The sequence below is a fragment of the Psammomys obesus genome, unplaced genomic scaffold (assembly GCF_907164565.1).
Source record: "Psammomys obesus unplaced genomic scaffold, mPsaObe1.curated_primary_1811, whole genome shotgun sequence".
Classification (NCBI taxonomy): domain Eukaryota; kingdom Metazoa; phylum Chordata; class Mammalia; order Rodentia; family Muridae; genus Psammomys; species Psammomys obesus.
This window is the reverse complement of record NW_026585698.1, coordinates 883,517-904,841: the sequence shown is the minus strand read 5'-3', so window position 1 is coordinate 904,841 and position 21,325 is coordinate 883,517. Positions and strand designations below refer to the sequence as shown.

Genomic DNA, 21,325 nt, shown 5'->3' with positions numbered 1-21,325 from the left:
TAAGTGTTGGCCCAGGAGTGCTGCTTTTGTCCTTATCGTCGGCTAATGTTGGCACAGGTCAAGGATGACTTGGTGCTTCTATGTACAAGAGTGCCTATTCCCTACTTCAAAGACCAAACTTCATATTGTAGATGAAATACAGATTTCTGTCAAAGTTATGATACCTGTTTTATAACAGTAAAAACATTCGCTGTAATTACACCATCCTGACATGAGCACAGAGCTGGCTGTGATGGTGCCTGCCTGTAATTCCAGTGCTTGGGGGATTGAGATAAGAGGATTGCTGCAAGCCCAAGGACAGTTTAGGTCATGTGTTATCAGGCCAGCTAGGGCTTATGTGGATGCTGTTTGAAAAAACAAACAAGCAAAATTAAAACAAAAAAATCAAGAAAGATGAACACAAGTGATAGAGATAGGTAGGCAGCGCCTGGAGAGATGGCTTAGCACTGAAGAGTACTGGCTGTTCTTCCAGAGGCCTGGGATTCAATTCCCAGCATTTAACTGGTGGTTTACAGTCATCTGTAATTCTAGTTCCAGGGGATCCAGCTCCCTCTTCTGGCCTCCCTGGCATGAGGCATGCACGTGGGTATGCAGACATCCATGCAGGCAAAACACCCATATACATTAAAAAAAAAAAAAAAAAAGAAAGAAAGAAAGAAATAGGGGGATGGATGGATAGCTGACTGATGTGTACAGTTATATATAAACCTATTGAGCTATACAAGTATATACTGGTCTTCTATATGCATTGGTACATACCATATAACCTCATGTTCAAGTGCGTAACCTGAGAATCATTCAGGTTCACAAATACCTGGATGTTCAACTTTAATATGACCTTGGGAGAGAGATTTACCTTGTGTGTACTCCAGTTTATCCTTACAATCTCTACTTCCGTAGAAGTTTGCTTAAGAGATTAAAGGAATTCATACATGAGAATGTATAGTACCTTGCATATATCATAAATAGTTGTTCAATAAATGTTAAGCATTACTGCTGCTGTTATTAATTAAACACAGGGTCTTAATATAGCTGAGGATGATCTTGAATGATCTTCCTGCTATCCCCCCCCCCATGAGCTTGGATTGCAAGATGTGCCACCATGCCCAGTTTATGCAATACTGGCATTGAACTTATGACCCAGTGCATGCTAATTAGGTACTTACCAGCTAGGCAACATCTCCCTCCAAATAAGCTTTTAAGTTGGACATCTTACATTTATAAGCAAATAGCAAAAATGTTACAGGAATTTCCTCTCTGCCTCTCACCAACTTCTTGTAAAGCATGTTACATTCATCAAAACTAGAAAAATAACATTAGTATAACACTATGAACTGGGAACAAACTTTGTTTAATCAGTTTTTTTTTTAATTACTCATATCCATTTTCTATTCTAGGGCCCAATTCAGATTGTGTTTTGACAAACAGCTTTCAAATTTCTCTAACTGATATGTGTGAATTTCTTGATATTGTATAGTATAGAATTAGATACAGTGTGGGACAAGTATATCCAATCTGTAGCCTATTGGAACAAAATATTTCCCAAAATTGCTGTGAATGAGCTGCAACACATTTGTAGATGACAGTGCCTTATTATAATGTTAAAAGGATGGTCACTCCTGGTCTAGGAGTGATATGATATAGAATAGGGGTTATCAACCCTGGGACCTGTATAGTCAAAATTTCCATGTTTTTTAGGACATGTTGTTGCCATCTTTTCTTTCCTTTGAGTTTTTTTGTTTTGTTTTGTCATATCCCATGCTATATTCTTTGCAATAGCAAAAGAGCGGGATGTGAAAACAGGTATCCTGTTTTTCCTTAAGCGTGGTTACCACAGGCCTGAAGACATGTGTGGTGCATAGCCATGTCCTGTAAGAAAAGAAAGTCAAACTGCAGCCACATATGGCTTTAAGAAGGAGGGTTTTGCTGCCAGCCTTCTGCTCTTGTTAGAACTGGAGAACCTGCTTTGGACAGCAGGTGGTTCTGTTTACTTTTCAGTAGTGTGTTTCTGAGACACCCCTCTCACAGAGCACTTTCAGCAGGGCGCAGCCTTGTGGTAGCCTGTCTCAGCAGATTTGTTAGTTTAATAGGGAATGTCTCTGAGACAGCAAGTGGAACTCTGGTGGGGAACCCTTCTCAACCTTGTCTCAAGGTCATGTCTGTGCCTGCTCTTGGATGTTGGTTATGGAACAGGAAGGTGGATTCTGCAGTGTCTGTTTCCAAGTCTGAAAGAAAGGGTGGGGCCTGAGATGGAGGTGCTCCTCTATTGGTACGCCTTGTACTCTGGCTGCAGCCCTGGAGGTTGTATAGGGAGATTTCACACTTGCCATCTTCATTCAGCTTTGCTTATAGCAGTTCCTATACTCCTGTGACTAGAAAGGGAAATGAGGGAACTACAGAGAAAAGGGTCATATGGAGAACAGGAAATACATGGAATACATGGAGGCAAAGGACAGCTTTTATGTTCAGAGGAGGTAGCGGAGGTAACGTTACTGTCTGTCTTCAGTATACCTTGATGCAATTCCCATCTTTTCCTACAAATTGACACTAATGAATGACCATTCATCTCCTTTGCTGTGGTAAATCATTATTGAAATTTCTTTGTGAGTTTTCTTACTGAGATTATTCTTTTACCCTTTTAAAAATACTTATTTTTAATTATATGTGTGGGTGTGTATCTATGTGGAAATATGTGTACTTGAGTGCAGATGCCCTCAGAAGCCAGAAGAGGGCATTGGGTCCCCTAGAGCTGGAAATATAGAAAGTTGTGAGCTTCCTGATATGGGTACTGGGATCTGAACTCTGATCCTCAGCAAGATAATAGATTTTTTTTTTAATTTTGTTTTTAAAGGTTTATTTATTTATTTATTTTATGTATATGAGTGCTCTATCTGCATGTACACCTGCATGCCAGAAGAGTGCACCAGATCACATTATAAATGGTTATGAGCCACAATGCTGGGAACTGAACTCAGGACCTCTGGAAGAGCAGACAATGTTCTTAACCACTGAGCCATCTCCAGCCCCTGAGAATACATATTCTTAATTGCCTAGCCATATGTCTGATTCCTGAATTTTTTACTCACGTGCCCTGAGGTTTTTTGCGTATCCTGTCTGTATTGATACCTGTCTTCCCAGTGATGCCTGCGTGCTGACAGAGTGACCTTTAACTTTTTCTGCAGATGTCTTCTGGCAAGAAGGGAAAGCCTCAGGAGCTGTGTACAGCGGGGAGCCGAAGCTCACAGAGCTGCTAGTGCAGGTGAACACTGGGTATTTGTGTGCATAGGGGCCATTCCTTGTTCATTTAACTATTAATCTCATTTTTGTAATAACAGTAATCACTTAAGGGAAGTTTACTATTGAAATAAAACCATAGAGTTCAGAAGTTTCTTTCACTTAAATAGGCAAATGTGCATAATAATGTCAAATGCATCTTCAGACTGTGGAAAGGTGAAATGTCATTTATATCTCTTCACTTTACTAGGTTCTGTGAGGAAGCTGTATTTCTAGTGAAGGAGCCTGCTCTTTGAGGATTCTGTTTTTATTTTTTGAGATAGGGTCTTTACATAGCCCTGGCTGTCCTTGAACTGCTTATGTAGACCAGCTGCTTCAAATTCACAAAGATCCTACCTCCCAAGTGCTGGGACCAAAGGGCTGTTTCACTGTGCTGGTGTTCATTTGAGGTTGTTAATGCTGGAACCAATGTTGTTTTATATGGGAGTCAAGGCAAGGCTGCTCAATCAGAATGTTCATAAGACATAGTCCACAAGATGATCCTAACTGTAGAATGGGATGTAGGTAGCTGTTTCCATTTCTAATCAAGCTTAGTTTTGAAACCCATTTCTTATATGAAATTACAGTTAAAGTAGTGATTTCTCGGGCCTTGTGTTTATTACTGCGAAACCACACATACCTTAGTGTTAGATGTTTTACTTAGTTATATCTTGACATAATGGTCATAATTCTATGTTTAAACTTTTCATTGTTTGGGTTCTCATGCAGTGGAAATGATGTGTCCCTTACGTTCCAACTCCCACTTGTCATTTTTTAAATTACATTTTTATTTTTTATATTAATTACAGTTTATTTACTTTGTATCCCAGCTGTAGCCCCCTCGCTCATTCCCTTCCAATCCTACCCTCCCTCTCTCATCTCCTCCTTGCCCCTCTCTAAGTCCACTGATAGGGGAGGTCCTCCTCCCCTTCCTCCTGGCCCTGTCTTATCAGGTCTCACCAGGACAGGCTGCAATTTCCTATGTGGCCTAGCTAGGCTACTCCTCCCACAGGGGGGTGGGGAGGTCAAAGAGCTTGCCACAGAGTTCATGCCAGAGACAGTCCCTGTTCCCCTTACTAGGGAAGTCACTTGGATACTGAGCTGCCATGGGCTATGTCTGAGCAGGGGTTCTAGGTTATATCCATGCATGGTCCCTGGTTGGAAAATCAGTCTCAGACAAGCCCCTGTGCCCAGATATATTTGGTCCTTGTGGAGCGCCTGTTCCCTCCAGGTCTTACTAACTCTCTCTTCTTTCATATGATTCCCTGCACTCTGCCCAAAGTTTGGCCATGAGTCTCAGTATCTGCCCCACTTGTCAATTTTAACCATTCCTATTCCCTTCCCTGTCGACAAGCATCTTGCTCTTTCATGTTTCTTTCCCTCCTGTTTCATGTGGTAAATTTCCATTCATCTCTTGAGGTTTCTCTCATCAAATAACTCTAAGGCAGTCAGGATGTTAGCAATGTCCTCAACAACAGTGGCTGCTTTGTGGCAGGCAGACTGTTGTTGTTTTTCATGTTTAATCTACCCTGTAAGGTAGGTTCCATTTAGTCTCCTTTGCATATGAGGAAACTGAGTCTCGGAGGGCTTATTTGGCCTGTACACCTAAAAGTGATAGGCAAAGCTGTGACTTCATAGTTGTGGTGATATACTGATGTTACAGTTCAACACTTCTAACTGTGCTTTATTTCTTCCCTTAGCACATTGTAGCATCATTTATTTGCATGTCTTGTCTCTAACATTATATTCTGGTCTTTAAGTTGGAGACTATATCATACCCGTTTCCAGTTCTTACTGTTGGACCCAGTACCGGAAAACTTTACTGAGTGCATGGCTCTTTGTCTTGTTTTGTGTGAAAACCTATCTTATATGTCCTTGCATTTCTTTGCAGGTTTATGCCGAATTCACATGGAGCAATCCACTACATCCAGATATCTTCCCTGGAACACGGAAGTTAGAGGCAGAAATTGTAAGGATGGCATGTTCCCTCTTCAATGGGGGGCCAGAGTCCTGTGGATGTGTAAGTGACTTGTAATAATAGAAGTTTTAAATAGTCTGTTATACTCTTATACTGTAATTGAAGAATGACCTAGATGAAGTATAATTAAAAAATGTACTTGTACTTTTAAAACCCTGAGTGTCAATATTTTGGTATATATTCTAGGTATTTTTTCTTTTCAACTGTGTATTCTCAAAATCTTTAAGCCTTTATAAAGTTGCTAGGACAGTTTAAAGAACACTGTGAGTTCTCCAGATATTTTGCCACCTCTCTGTACTTGGCTTACTTTCTCCCTTCTCACCTACTCATTCACATATCTATTAATCTACACTCCCCACCCCCCAGTTTATTTTTGATATTTTGAGTCTCATAGCTCAGGTTGGCCTAAACCTGCTTTGTAGTTGAGGATAACTTTGAACTCTTGATACTCCTGCCTCCCTCTCCTGAGAGCCCCGGCTCTTTCTGTATTTTCTTTTTTTAAAGTGTTTTTCTTGACCCCAATGTCAAGTTGAAAAAAGCTGCCTTCTTCCACACTAGTGAGGCTTATTTATTGTACACTTGAGAGTTTGGGTTTTCTGCTGTTTCCTGTTGCACTGTGACTTTGGGCAAACCCTCTTGGAGGGGAAGATCTGGCTTTGGCACACTGTCTTCCAGAAAGTTGGGTTATGTTTTGTTTTAGGGTTTAGATTGTTCTTAATGTTAGTTCAGTGATGAATATGTTTCTTTTTTTTAATGCTTTGCAAGCTTTTTAGTTGTTTTTATTTTAAAAATTAGTTATGGTATGACTGTGTATGTTGCTGGAAATAGAAGCACTATCATTTTTTTTTTTCTTACATCATAGGCCTGTATCACTTGAAAGCCTACTTCTCTCTGAATCTTCTTGCCCTCACATCTTTTCTAAGTTATTTAGGTATTTGCATTATTCTTCAGGTTTCCATCTGTCCAGGCATTGATTATACCACATAGCTCTCTTAAGTAGAGTGTAATTGGCCTTTCTGTCCTTGTCTTTTTTTAAATCTGGATTCCCTAAATATATCTCAAACTTTTTTTTGAGTCAGAATTATTAAATGTTCTTGACACACTTATTCCTGTTAGTGCCATTTTTTTCTTTGTTGTCTCATTTTGTTTTGTTGTCTGACTTTGATGATTTCCCATTGTATTAAATAGTGATCTCATGAGCCTGTGCTAGAGCATTGGTTTTCAACCTGTGAATCATAAACATGAGAACACATATTTCCAATGGTCCTAGGAACTGAGATCAGTAGCAAAATTACATTATGAAGTAGCCACAAAAATAAATTTATGGTTGGGGTTCCTAAGACCATCAGAAATATGTGTTTTCTGATGGTCACAATCCACAGGTTGAGAAACTCCATGCCAGAGAGAGAAAACTATGAGGAAGCACCTTCAGCTGTTTCCTTACAAGTTGGGCTTTTATTTGTCATACCCAACTCCATGTTTGCAGTAGTAACTATTTGCTTTGTGTCGGTTCTTGAAATGGTCTCTCCTGATGGTCTGTTTGGGCTGACTCTAGGTGGTGACTTATGCAGAGCTGGCTGAAACTTTGTTCCTCCTCTATTACAGTTTCAGGGTCTGTTCTTGAGAGATTCTAGTAAAGGTTCTCTCTCCACAGTTGAAAGAGAGTCATATACTTTGAGCTTTAATCCATCCTGAATCCCTGTAACCTTTACTCTTATAGGGGTCAGATTTGCTGTTCTGTCTTTCCATGTTACTCCTTTAGCCCCATCAATCATGTCTACTGTACAGAGAAAGGTAGAGGATAAGGAAACCTCTGCTTCTTTGTAACGGGTGGTGTGGTCATGAGACTTCTCAAGACTTTCGTGAATACCCTGATTTCCACAGTTGACTGGGCACTGGGTGTGGTTGTACGTCTGTATCTATTATGTGCTACTGTTTGTCTTAGTTAGGGTTTCTATTGCTGTGAAGAGATACCATGACCACAGCAAAACTCTTACAAAGGGAAACATTTAAGTGGGGCAGGCTTACAGTTTAGAGTTTTGGTCCATTATTGTCATCGCAGAGGCATGGTGGCTCACATGGTGCTGGAGAAGGAGCTGAGAGTTCTACATCTGGAACCAAGGCAACAGGAAAAGAGACAGAGAGACACTGGGCCTGGCTTGAGCATCTGAAACCTCAAAGCCTATCCCTAGTGGCACACTTCTTCCAACAAAGCTTCAACTACTCCAGCAAGGCCACACCTCCTAATAGTGCCACTCCCTGTGAGCTATTTTCTTTTAAACGACCACACTGTTTCAAATCTGTTATAGATTTCTCTTTCCTTATTTGGTCTTTAGTATTGCAGAGCTGTTGATTTTGTGTGTGTGTGTGTGTGTGTGTGTGTGTGTGTGTGTGTGTGTGTGTGTGTTTTGTTTTTCCTTTCTCATTTCTTTCAGGTAATGAGTAGTCAGTCTCCCATATTAATACAACCCTAAGGACTTGCATAGTGCTGCAGTTAAATCTTGTCTCTCTCTAGTTATCCTCTTTTTAGTGGTATGGCAGGGACCAGGAAATAAGATGATATCTGATTCCTAGTCTCATTTAGACTTCTGTAGAGAGCTTTGCTTGTTTCCTCCTCTCTCCTTAGTCTTTTTCCTTTTATGTCTCTCTCTGTTTCTTCTGTGTCTCTCTTGAGCTGTTTTTGATGAAAAGGGGGGTTCACTGTGAAGAAAGATTGCTAGGGCAAATTAAAGGGAAATCTTTAGACTGAAACTAGCTGAGGGTTTGAAATACTTCCCAGTTCTTTTTTTTTTTTTTTTTTTTTCTGCTTCAAATTTTCTTTGCCTGTATTAACTTCATTTGCCTCAGTCACAGTAGATTAAGAGTACAAATTCATATTCTAAAATATTATATCATAGGTAGAACATAAATGCAGCCAGATTCAACCTTATCTGAATGAAAAAATGTTTTGTGCTCTGAAACACAAAAGTCAGGTGAGAGTTTATATAAGTTGGAAGAAGTAGATAGACATTAGTGACCTAAGGCTTCTATTTGTTGTAGGAGAAGGTTTTTCATCTCTTCCCCAAGCTCCCTGAATAATAACCCCTGAGACTCAATTATTATTTTACAGATACCTAGGCCATATAGCTAGGCTCTTCTCTGACTAGCTCATAACTTAAATTAACCCATTTTACTAATCTGCAAATTACCACATGGCTGGTTACCTGTGCTCAGGTTCGAGGCATCCATTCTCCTCACATCTTGCTGTCTGAATCTCTCTCGCCTGGCTCTATCCCAGAATCCCTTCTGCCTGCTGGATGTCCCACCTTCTATTCCATGCCTATGCTATAGGCCATCTCTGTGTAACCCAGGCTGCCCTGGAACTCTGTAGACCAGAGTGTAGGCTGGCCTTAAGCCCATGCAAATCCAACTGCCTCTGCCTCCTAAGTTCTGGGATTAAAGGTGTGTGCTTCCACTGCCTGTCGGGGCTTTTTTTTTTTTTTTTTTTTTTTTTTTTTGAGACAGGGTTTCTCTGTGTAGCCCTGGCTGTCTCGGACTCCCTTTGTAGATCAGGCTGGCCTTGAACTCAAAGAGCTATGCCTGCCTCTGTCTCCCTGAGTGCTGGGATTACAGGCATGTGCCACTGTGCCTGGCTTTGTTTCTTTCTTTCTTTTCTTTCTTTCTTTCTTTTTTTTTTTTTTTTTTTTTTTTTGCCTTTGTTTCTTATTCCACAATAAAATTTCTATCCTGAAGACAGGACACATGATGGAGATGACTAGGAATTTGGAAGTTTTTTTTTTTTGTTTAGGTCATTGTTAGGCCTTGGTAAGAATATAAAGCCTGGTAATTCCCCAACTTTCTACACAGCTGTTTAGGTATACAATGCACCACTCTGAGGTTTTAGGCTAAACCATAGGGCATTGTTGCTGATTTGTAGAGTTAATTTTAACTATAAGCTCCAAAATAGAGATCTACAAACAGGGTTCTCTCTCTGTCTACATTCTGTGCACTATTTTAGGGAGAGTGGTCACATGTTTCATGAAAGGCTTCCTGAGTCAAATTACTTAATTTTCTGAGTTAATCATGTTCATAACTCTTGACCACTGGGATTCTATACCCAATGGTAAATTTTATTTTGTACGTAGAGATTTAGAAAGTTTCATAAACAGTCTTCATTCTATCTCTCAAGTTGATACATAATCCAAAATACAGAAAGTTTTACTTTTTGTCAGCAGATGTAATGGTAATACTGAATGATTTGCTTAGGGATTTTAGTTTTCTTTTTGACATGAAAAAACCCAAGATTGTATGACTCTTCACAGATGCTAAATCCAAGGTATTATCTTGCTAGCTCAGTGCTGTAGCCTTTGGCTTGTTGGGAAATTATTCAAGCTCAGTTACTGCTAAATGATAGTGAGGTGATAGGATGTGTTTACCGAACGTCAAGTTGGGTTTCAGAAGCGTTGTATGCTGGACACTGTGGTACACCTTGTATTCCTTGAATCACACTGGAAGATAGAGCCGCATCTCTGCTGCAGTATTGCCCATGGCCTTGTCTGTTCTCTAGCAAACATTTTTAAAGTCAAAGCAGGCTGAATCTCCTGATCCCTACCCTTAACTTACTCCTGGTTTTTCTTCACGTAGGTGACTTCTGGGGGAACAGAAAGCATCCTGATGGCCTGCAAAGCTTATCGGGACTTGGCCTTAGAGAAGGGGATCAAAAATCCAGAGATGTATGTATGTGTGTCTGCTTCCCCTCTGACAATACAGTGTAAAATGAGCCCATCCTCCTATTGCCTCTGACGCAGGCCCTTTGCCTTGTCCCTTCACATCCACTAGTTGGTTATGTGAGTTTTAAAACAGTGCACACTATCAGCAAGAATGGCATCCTTATTGTAGAGGTAACAGGTAAAAGGCTCCTGTGTTGTTACTTTATCCAGAACCTAAGAAAAGCTCTTTGTATACTGTGATGAGTGAACGTTTCTGCAGTATCTTAGACTATCTGCAGTGTTCCCTAGGAACACTTCTACCTGAGTAATAGTTCCAGAAGAAAGAATTTAAAAAACAAGTTTTTGTTTGTTTATTCATTTTTTTTTTTGAGGTTTAGTTACATTGCTATTTGTCTGATTATAATTTTGGTTCCTGGCTGACTTTTCTCTAGACCACCTTTTGTGTGCTGTACTGAGGCTATACCTCTTAGGCTAATTTTTCCCCCAAGTAGTTTTTGTTCTATGTGTCATCAAACGGTGACTCACTTTGCCTAGGAGAGCAAACCTAGCTGCCATTATTTTTTTCACATGTAAACATCTGGTGTCTGGTACTTAGTGATTGTAGAGATTTTTTTTTTTCCCTTAAAGGAGACAGTAGTGATGAGAGAGGAGTAATGGCTATCTGGAAGCAAATATGTATCTTTGACTCTGTTTTCTCTTTGAACATTATTTGAAAATGATTTGTAACCATATAGGAGAGACAGAGTTTAGTTTTTTGTAAGTTGGTGATCGTTCTTGGTTGGCAGGCCACTGTGGCCTGAGGCTGACTGCTGCTTCTGCATCTGTGCCAGGCAGCCTACTGTCTGCTAGAACAGCATTTTGCTTCTCACAGAGGTTCTCTGGATGGTCAGTCCTCAGGAAGTTCTGCCTCATGCACCATCTGAACCTTCTGTTGGCTTTTTTTTTTTTTCTTTTTCGTCTGGCCCAATTTATGCTCTGTGTTCTTTTGTATTCTGCATTTTCCTTCTTGTTGTCAAAATGAGTTCCTAAATAGTAGGAGGAAATTGTCTACAGAAAATTAATATGCCTGTCTTTGTTTGCACCAAGCAATATAAACATAATAGTGTGAGGGAAAATAATCAGACACTTTAATTGGTGATTTAAGTTTCTGCAGTGTTCTCCTGGATCCTGTTGTGTTCTATATTTAATTAGCCCCTTTCTCCCCCATCACCTAGTGTGGCCCCTGAGAGCGCTCATGCTGCATTTGACAAAGCAGCTCATTATTTTGGGATGAAGATTGTACGCGTTAAACAGAATAAGAACATGGAGGTGGATGTGCGGGTGAGTCATCCGAAGGTCTAAGGGACAGTACATCTTATTGACCACTTCTCCAGTTACACATAGATCGACTTCCTGCTCAGACCAGAGCAGACAGCAGACTGACCCTGTGACAGACAGCCATATTTCTTAGTTCTAAAAGGTTGATGATCTGTCCCTGTTGGTGCAAAGATGGATTTTACTTTCTTTCCTTTATTTGTAAAATGAGTATGAATGAACTTGCCCCAATACTCCCTTTCATGGACCTGAGTGTGTTTTTATGTCTCACATGTGTATAAGAATTTTTCATTTTATTGAAGCTGTTACATTATTGGAATTTGTAGACCACAAGGTTAAGTGAAGTTTTTACTAAATCATGACTGGTAGACTGTGGGGCTGGAACTCAGAGTTCCCTCTTTTGTTTCCTAGTTCAGTATTGTTTCTATTTCCACAGAGGTTGCATTACCATGTGGACTTGTGAGCACCCTTCATTGCAGAAGACAGTCTTCTCCCAGGACGTAGAGACCTATGAACCTGGACTCTAAGCCAGCGGTCCACATTGTCCTCACAGCAAATGAACAGCTGTGGCTAAGATTCTTACATCTCTTATACTTTAAATCCCTAGGCAATGAGAAGAGCCATCTCCAGGAACACAGCTATGTTGGTCTGTTCTGCCCCACAGTTTCCTCACGGTGTGATAGATCCTATCCCTGAAGTGGCCAAGGTGAGAAGTTTGGGCTATGCAGATTTTTGGCATGCAGATTAGTACTTTAAAATAGATATGATGATGCAGGGCTTTGTGAGGATAAAGGGTTTTGATTTTAGGTTTGAACATAGCAGGGATTTATAGCACTCATCAACCCCAAAGCAAGCCCCTGTGCCTTTTTTGAGAACCTCTGACAGTCATTTCATTGGAAGAAAGGCAGTACATGACCCAGGCTGCCTTTAGACTAGGTATTTTGAAACAATACTGACTCTTAGATTCCTACCAGGAAGTAATCTGCCATTAGGAACACGTCTGCCATTAGGAAGATGCCTGTCATATAATGGCTAAAGTAGGACCTTCCCCTATAGAGGCTGTTAAATCAGAGTTCTGCTGTTTCTCATGTGATAGAGGGTGGGGAGAAGCTTGAGGTCAGGCATATTTAAGTACAAATTATATGAAATACATTTCAGAAGGACACTGAAGACTATATATACATGAAAAGTAAACTTTATTTAAAAATGTCAAAAATAAGTATTAGAGATCTGGGATTGTGGGTCAGTTGGAAGAGTACACTCCAGGCATGTATGAACTCCTGGGTTTGATCCTCATTACCTCATAAAACCAGGCATGGTAGTATTATGCTGGTCATCTGAGGCAGGAGTATCAGAAAAGTCAAGGTCTTCCATGGGCTACATGGCAAGTTCATGGCCAGGCTGGGATACAGGAGACCCTGTTTTCAAATGACTATATAAATAGCCACCTGTGAGATGTAATACAGAGTAGCCATCTTTCCACCCATATTTTACTTAGTATTTATTTATTTTTTCTATGTTCTTTTTAACTAGCTGGCTGTTAAATACAAAATCCCTTTTCATGTGGACGCTTGTCTAGGGGGTTTCCTCATTGTCTTCATGGAGAAAGCAGGCTACCCACTGGAGAAACAGTTTGATTTCCGGGTGAAGGGTGTAACCAGCATTTCAGCAGATACTCATAAGGTAAGTTAAGGAGGTAACAATTGCTGACAGTTGGTGAGTTTAGCTGTTCTTTATAAAACAAGTTGATTGAAACAGTCTCCCCTACTCATTATGTCTTAGGGTTCCTCTTGCTGTGAAGAGACACCATGACCACAATAACTCATAAAGAAAGACATTTAATTGGGGCTGACTTAGAGTTCAGAGGTTTAGTCCATTATCATCATGGCAGGAAGCTTGGTGGGATGCAGGCAGACATGATTCCGGGTGTAGCTGAGAGTTCTGCATCTAGATCTGCAGCTGGAAGACAATGTTACACTAGACCTGGCTTGAGCATCTGAGACGTGAAAGCCTATCCCAAGTGACACACTTCCTCCAACAACAGCACACCTACTCCAACAAGGCCACACCACCCAATAGTGCCACTCTCTGTGGACCTGTGGGGGCCATTTTCATTCAAACCACCATACATACCAACATATAAAATAAAGTCTGGCTCTTGTCTGTCAGGAGGCTAGCCATCAGGTGGTTACAATGTGGAAGTGACAAGTCATGGAGAAAAGGAACTCCTGCCTTTGCTCATACTGGGCTAAGAGGATTTAGTTGTCAACCAATTGTATAGCCAGGGCCCTTATGCCAAAAGCCCCTGTAGTCTTGAGGTTATTGGAGGTGGTGAGGATTGATACTGGGGTCCCCGAGCCTAAGTGACAATATGCTGATGGCAGAGTCCTTTTGGAAAAGGAACTGGCTTACAATGTTTGATGTTTTTATGCTTGCCACTCTTGGTAGGCTGAAATGAAATCCATCTTAGTTGGCAATTCTTGAAAGTACATCCAGATGTAGAAAAAAATTTTAATGACATCAGGGATGTGTACCTTTTTGTTGTTGTTGTTAATTTCTAGAACTTTTTTTTTAATAAACAGGTGATCTTTATTTATTTGTTTTTATGTGTATGAGTGCTTTGTCATCACACACACCAGAAGTGGTTATCAGATCCCATTACAGGTGGTTGAACTCAGGACTTCTGGGAGAACAAACAGTGCTCTTAACCACTGAGCCATCTCTCCAGACCCCTAGAACTTGTTTAAACTATATTATAGTGGAGAGTTGTTTTTCAGACTTTAAATGATCTACAATAAAATTTTAATCACAGTTTTCTGCTTTACTACCTGAATAACTTGTTTGTCCTTTCCCCTTAACTGTCCATTTCAGTGTGGGGCTGGGAGTGAAACTTGGATTAGCTGTGGTAAGAGTTCTCTAGGATGACTCCAGTTGTACAGTGTATTTCAAGATGGAATACCATTTAGAACACCAGTATGGTCTTTAAAAGAAGTGTAATGCCAAAAAAGATGGGAATCAGATCAGATTATAATTTGATCTTCCAAGTGGCTTGAATTCTAGTTTTTTCTTTTTTTTCCTGGCTTCTACGAAAGATTGGTTCTTGTTTTTATACTAATATGCTGTCCCAGAGAACATTTTTTGCTTTGTTTTTATGACAAGGTATTTATATAGCCCTGGTTGGCAGCTTGAAACTCACTATGTAACCGAAGATGGCCTTGAATTCCTAATCCTCCTCCCTCCACCTCCCAAGTGCTAGGATTATAGGTATATGCCACTGGGCTCAGCTTCCCAGAGAAAGGCTTTAATTAAGGAAAAGCTGACTGAGAGAGGAAGCCTAGCCTTAATTTTTCTAGGATCTCATATGGCTCACCCCTTACAAAGAAAATGTGGAATACATCCCTCAAGTTCTCTCTGTCTGTTAATAGTGTTCAGAATGGGAAGCATCACAGAGCTCCCATGAGAAAGCAGGTATTACCTTGTGTGATTCTGTGGGCAGAGTTGCCAGTTACAGTCACAGGTTGACCTTTTGCTTCTCTCCTCAGTACGGCTATGCTCCCAAAGGTTCATCCGTGGTGCTGTACTCTGATGAGAAGTACAGGAGGTACCAGTTCTTTGTTGATGCGGATTGGCAAGGTGGCATCTATGCATCTCCAAGCATAGCTGGTTCACGGCCTGGTGGCATCATTGCAGCCTGTTGGGCTGCCTTAATGCACTTCGGTGAGAACGGCTATGTTGAAGCTACCAAACAGATCATCAAAACTGCTCGCTTCCTCAAGTCAGAGTATGTGTGGAAAATGGGGTTCTGCTTTGTCTTTTGCTCTTTCTCCTAGTTGGCCCAAGGTATCTCTCTGCCTGGTGGCACATTGACCACTTTTTGTCCCCTGATAAACTGGGATTTAGACCCTTACTAGATGGTTCTGGGAGAACAAAAACTTGCATTCTATTCTGTGACTTAGGAGTGGGGGAGCCTGGGAAAAGCCAGTTCTGGATGGAGTTTGGGACTTGAAACATTTCTGATGTTCTGCCTGGGATTCTGATCTCCATAAAAATTTACCCATCCTAGCCTAGTCTCTTTGGTATCGAAGACAAGAAAAGTCCCAGGAGAGTAGACTATGTTCATCAACTGAGATAAGGACCAGCAAAATGGATATGCTCAATTTTTTCTTCATTTGCTTATTTTTAGACTGGAAAAGATCAAAAACATCTTCATTTTTGGGGATCCTCAATTGTCAGTTATTGCTCTGGGCTCCCACGATTTTGACATCTACCGACTATCTAATATGATGTCTGCTAAGGGGTGGAATTTTAACTACTTGCAGTTCCCAAAAAGGTATGCCGAAAGCCTGTGCTCCTCCCTTTTCATGACATGAAGACTTGAGGTAATCTGATATACAGGGTTCAGCTTCTAGAACCCAGAACACTGATAGCAGCTGCAGTTTGTAGATATAAGGAATAAGATGGCTTGCTTTAAGCTGTAGTAGAACTAGTTGCCAACCTGCTGAGACAAGTTGTTGAGTGTAAGGCTTTCCTCTGTTCTTTCTTTGACCTCTATTCTGTGATCCATCTTGTCCATAGCTATCAGCTGGCTTCTCTAAGACACAATTACCTGTGTAATGTTTATTTTGCTCATAACCCCATAAAAGGTTTCCTATCTTCCAGGCCTGCTGTACTTATTCTTCAGCATGCTTTTCTGACTTACTATTCCACTTCAGCTGAATCATCTGTATTTGTATCTTTAATACAGCTTGTCTTCCACAGCTTACAGCCATTGCTAACTCCATCCTTCCTGAGAGTGAGTTAGGATTTCTTAAGAGCACTTAAGTCCTTCAAGACCCCACTAGATGAAAGCCTCTTACCCTTCATTGCTCATGCATGGTGGAAGTAGCCACTATTGATAGTTTGTGGGATGGAGACAGGACAGAACAGCCAGCTATGTTCATTTCATAAGGTGGCTCTTGATCATGCTGAAAAACCCTCATCTCCTGGATTAAAAACCCATAGATTTGAGAGCCTGATTCCCAGACCTGGAAACAGCAGCAGTATGGAGAGTCAACCAATGCATTCCGTTCCTTTATTTTAGGGTTTCTTTCTTTTTCAGGGGATGTTCCTCTCACTTTCTCTCTCCTCCCACAGCATTCATTTCTGCATTACATTAGTACATACTCGGAAGCGGGTGGCAATCCAGTTCCTCAAGGATATCCGGGAATCGGTCACACAAATCATGAAGAATCCTGAAGCTAAGACCACAGGAATGGTAAGACTATCAGGGCATCCCTGCTTAGAAACATTAAGAGTTGTGTGGGATCCTGAAATAATCAGAGTATTTAGAGTCTGTTTCTGCCTCAGCTCAGTGTGCACAAACTCTCCTTAACAGTTAAGGTTGCTGCTGGTCCCTGCTCCCTTCTTGTTAGGTATCTCAAATGAGATTGAAAGCAGAAGCTGCCGAACAGAAGTAGGGGTGCTCTTGTCCTATCTGTTTGAAAATAAATTTGACACAGAAAAGGCAGTGAGCTCTCTGGATCTTTATCTATCTATCTATCTATCTATCTATCTATCTATCTATCTATCTATCTATCTATCTCTGTCTGTCTGTCTGTCTGTCTGTCTGTCTGTCTGTCTGTCTGTCTTAACAGTAAATCCCTGAGTAGCAAGCTTGAAAGTACCTGTGGCAAATATATCGTGGCAGCTACTTTTCTGATGGAAAGATGCCTGGGCCAGGAATGGGGGCTGGGAGCATAAGGATGGTAGTTGTATTTATACCACTAATAATATATCCTTGGTTGGATTTGCAGGGTGCCATCTACGGCATGGCCCAGGCCACCGTTGACAGGAATCTGGTTGCAGAGTTATCCTCCATCTTCTTGGACAGCCTTTATAGTACGGATCCTGTGACTCAGGGCAGCCAGATGAATGGTTCTCCAAAGCCCCACTGAACTTTGACCCTTGTTAGGTCCATGGAGCTTCAGGCCTTCAGAAAGTTCTTGGCATTTGGAACAGACCACACACAACTTGACATCTGGACTGGCTCCTTAGAGCACAATATGATAAACCATAAGATAGCTTCAGCCTCAGGACTCCTTTTGTTTCCTATTGTGGCTTTTAATTTGAAGACCCTGAATGACTCCACTGCATAATGAGTCTTCCCTGGTTATAAATGTTACCGTAGAAATTGTTTTAACCATATTCTTCTCTAACGTCTTCAGCATCATCTTCACTTAATTGTGTGGTGGCTCTGACCTGTCCTGATTGCTTAGGGAAAATGTGAGATAGCAAGAGGGTGTCTTTGCTACCTCAGTCGAATGTTTTGGCTGTCAGGCAGGAGGCAGTTATGTACTGTGTTCCCCAGGTAGATGTTAGTAGGTCCCATGCAGGAGGAGGTTTCAGACTTCAGGAGATGTCACTTGAATCTCAGGATCACTTTCATTGCAAGTTGTTTTACTTTTCCAAGCACAGGTTGGCCAGGTCACTGACGTCTTTTTTGCATAACTGGAGCATGTTCCCTTGGCAGGGTTTGAAGTGCTCCTTTGTCTTTTGTGCATGACCGTGGTTACTACCATCTTTGGAGGTGCCCATTGGCAGTGATACTCCCACTTGTTTGTTCTTATAGCTGTAAGGTAGGTAAAGAACATGGTTTTCAGAGAATCTAGGCCTTTTTAGCTGTGGTGCTGCCTCACTGGAGTAGGGGTAGATCACACCCGAGCCCTCTCCTGGGCCAGATGAGCCAAAACCTGACCCTTTTCCATATTTTCTTGATCAGCAGCATAAGTAAGCACCTATGTGCACATGTGGGCAGTGGTCCTCCTCCTCCACATTGCCTTAATCCATCATGTAATAAGAATCTGTTTTTAATGAAGGAAACACTCTACAAGTGTCCTTGACTTCCCTTAGTGGATGTGAAGATGTGCAGGGGACACCTTCTCCATCAATTTGTTCTTCCTGCCCCTTCTACCTTTATTCAGCATCCAAAGGTACGATGGCATTTTACCTTCAGGTACTGGATATTTCTCAGCCTCCGATAAAAGGAAGCAGCATGGGAGTAGAAAGGCTTGGCTGCAGCCATTACAGCTGGGGTCTGGAATTCCTTCCTAAGACTGATTGCCCAGGGTGGTACAGGCACAGGACCACCCCCTGTGCCAACTTTCTACTTGCTTCTCCTTTTTAGGGATGGGGACTCTGATCTAGGCTGAGGCCCTGTCCTGCTCTGATGATGATACCATGTGCCTTTCTCCCCAGCAGTGAGTAGTAAACTTACTCCTCACCCAGGCCCTGGCAGAAATGGACCAGTCTTTGAGATGTGTCTATTTGTAGGAGAGAACTTGGGACAAGTCAGCAGGAGCCTTGCTGTGTTTCCTCCCCTTCTCAGGGATTCCTGAGTATTTAGCCTAAGCATTGCTGCCTGGGAGCCCCAAACCACCAGGCTCTTCCTCACCCTCCTTGGGAAGTGTTCCTCAGTACTGTTCTGACCACATAGCTGTTATTAGCTGGCTCATGGCAGGGCAAGTGTGTATGTCCACTTCCCTCCTGTATGCGCTACAGTGCGTTAGGAGGTTCAGGGAGAGTTAATGTTGTTCGCATATGTCAGAGAGAGAGGCTGAGTTCTTGAGCTCACGCTCTTCCAGTGGTCAGAGCTTCTGGGACTCCTCTGTGGGTCCACAGTGCATCATGCTGGAGAGGATCAGGGACCACCCAGCAGGCACTACTGCCTTGCCAGTGGCTAAAATGGACAGATAGGTCCTCTGTAGTCACAGCAGAACCAGGAACTGAGCCACTACCTTCTTTTGTGGCAGCACTGGCATTGGGTGCTGGTGTTTTTCGGAGGGACCTGCTGTAGCCATTTTAATTTATGCTTAGGAACCTTAGTGTAACTTAAGGCTTTCATTTTGTGAGTGTGTGTTTGTGTGTGCATGCCATGCCTAGCTGGTGGCAGGGTGGGTAGTGTGTCTTTTATCATGGTATCATGTGACTTACGAGGTGCCACAGTGGCTTCTGCAAACACTATACTGTCTTATTTCTATAGTAGATGTAGGTAGTACTGTAAATATACTGCCATGTCACTTTTAATATTACCAGTTTTATACTTGGAAAATGGTACTTGCCTCTTTGAAATCTGTTTTGTCTTCTCTAATGTCCCCATTGTGTCCATGCCCTTTCCTGACTGCAGCAATAACTCTTCAAAAGCAATTGAATAATAAATGTCCTGAACTGTGGTTGCATTTTTTGCATTGGGTGGTTGCATTATTTTATACAGATCACAATATAGCAGTTGCTGAATGGGAAACTGGTGAGCATTCCTCCATTGTCCCTCCCCTCCCAGGGGGAGTTAAATTGTGACATGCTTACAGCAGGATTCATCATGTCCTGGCACTTTCGGGAGCTTAGTCGTCTCCAAGAGCTGTGGTTGTATCTGTCCGGGGAGGTCTATTTTGGCCTCAAACTCCTCTCCTCTCTTGTGCTGAACATACTGATGGCATGGCTCTGTCTGGCCAGTCAAAAGCTTGTCATTTGGTTAGGGGGCCTATAATACTCCTGGATCATGAATGAGTGCTGATTGTCACATTCTGTTCTGCATAAGAAAGCGAAGGCTTCCCATGGTTCACGGAGCCCAGCTTTAACACTGGTGAGTTTTCGGGGCATTTCAACTTTGCCAGAATGAAGGCAGAGAATGTTATCTTTTGTGTAGTTCCTGATGAACATCACTAGTATACTTGAAGATGATCAGCAATATATAAGATAAAGTGATGGGTCACCAGTATGCCCTGGACAGACCTGGTTGAACTCACAAAAGTAGCTGAAATGCTCATGGTTACATACCTTTTGTCTTCTGTATAGTTCTTTTTTTTTTTTCCTGTTTTTTCAATGGCTATTTATTTATTTATTGTTTTTTTTTAATTTATTTTTATTAATTCCAGTTTATTCACTTCTGTATGGTTCTTGATAGTACTGAGTTGCCTCAGCAATACCTAGTGGTGACAAAAACTTATGGCAGGCTTACCATGATAGCCACCAGTTATAGCCTGGGGGAGCAAAAGCCAGGCTTTGACAACCTTGTTTTTCCACTTGTGATACTGGGTATTTGAACCCAAAGCCATGTGCATAGTGGGTAAATGTCCTACCACTGAACTATGTTCCCAGCCTCCCCCCCCCCCCTTTTTTTGAGGGCTATTTTCACTCAGTTGCCTGGACTGGGGTTTAACTTTTGATTCTCCTACATCTGCCTCCCAAGAAGGTGGCTTCCAGGTCTGTGCTATCAGGCCCAGCTTGATAGCCTTTTCTTGTAGGTGATTCAGGCCTCTTTTCCACTTGTGATTTCATGTGACTATCCTGTCATACTGTCTCTATGTAGAACTTAAGTTACCTGGCTTGATCTGAGAATAAAACTAGTTTCTAAAGGCTGTTGCCTGTCATTTGTAAACAGATGTGCCTCATACAGATGTGGTTGTGTTGTGCCCGAATCGCAATACTCCAAAGACCACTACTAGGAGCCAAGTCCGTTGCAAACCACATGAGGATCTTTTTATTACAAATTACAAGCTGCAGCTTGGGCCCACACCCCCCACCGCCAAAGCGGTGAGAGCTGAGCGTGCTCAGGTTAGTTGGTTGATTTAAAGATTCTGGTCCATCCCAGCATGCCCAAGGCAGGGGGATTCCTGCCTGGCAAGCATCTATTGGTCAAAATGCTACATTTTGAATTGATTGGCTATAGGAAGGTCCCCAAACCATTAATGACCTGGTGTTCCTCCCTAGGGGGATGGGCCAGTTTCCTAGCAACTGTATCTCTAGTGGGTGGGGAAAGAATGCAGTAAGGCAGGTTCTTCCCCTGAGGGCATGTCTGGACTTCACCCAGCTAGTTTAGGCCTTAAACTTTAATAACGGCTGATTTTTAATCTTTTGGTCTCTCAGTTGCCTTTTCAAATCCAGATCCATATAAGTAGAATAGGAAGGCCATTAACAACCAAGCTGAATCCTCCATGTTTTCTGTCTTTGTCCCATGTACTCAGATGTTAGATCTGAGCACACTTGGGAACAGTGTCAGAAGTGAAACAGATGATGC

General features: G+C 41.8%; 1 protein-coding gene across 2 annotated transcripts in view; it reads left to right on the top strand.

Moving 5' to 3' along the window:
• Window positions 1–19,487, top strand: part of Sgpl1 (sphingosine-1-phosphate lyase 1) — a 52,832-nt gene extending 33,345 nt beyond the window's left edge. For both annotated transcript variants that reach the window (XM_055598981.1, XM_055598982.1), the window contains exons 6-15: window positions 3,183–3,259; window positions 5,165–5,293; window positions 9,875–9,963; window positions 11,175–11,280; window positions 11,882–11,980; window positions 12,808–12,957; window positions 14,817–15,055; window positions 15,458–15,604; window positions 16,408–16,528; window positions 17,067–19,487. In XM_055598981.1, coding sequence (XP_055454956.1) covers window positions 3,183–3,259; window positions 5,165–5,293; window positions 9,875–9,963; window positions 11,175–11,280; window positions 11,882–11,980; window positions 12,808–12,957; window positions 14,817–15,055; window positions 15,458–15,604; window positions 16,408–16,528; window positions 17,067–17,207 — 1,298 coding nt within the window. In that variant the 3' untranslated portion in view covers window positions 17,208–19,487. The remainder of the gene's footprint in view (window positions 1–3,182; window positions 3,260–5,164; window positions 5,294–9,874; window positions 9,964–11,174; window positions 11,281–11,881; window positions 11,981–12,807; window positions 12,958–14,816; window positions 15,056–15,457; window positions 15,605–16,407; window positions 16,529–17,066) is intronic.
• Window positions 19,488–21,325: the final 1,838 nt, after the last annotated feature.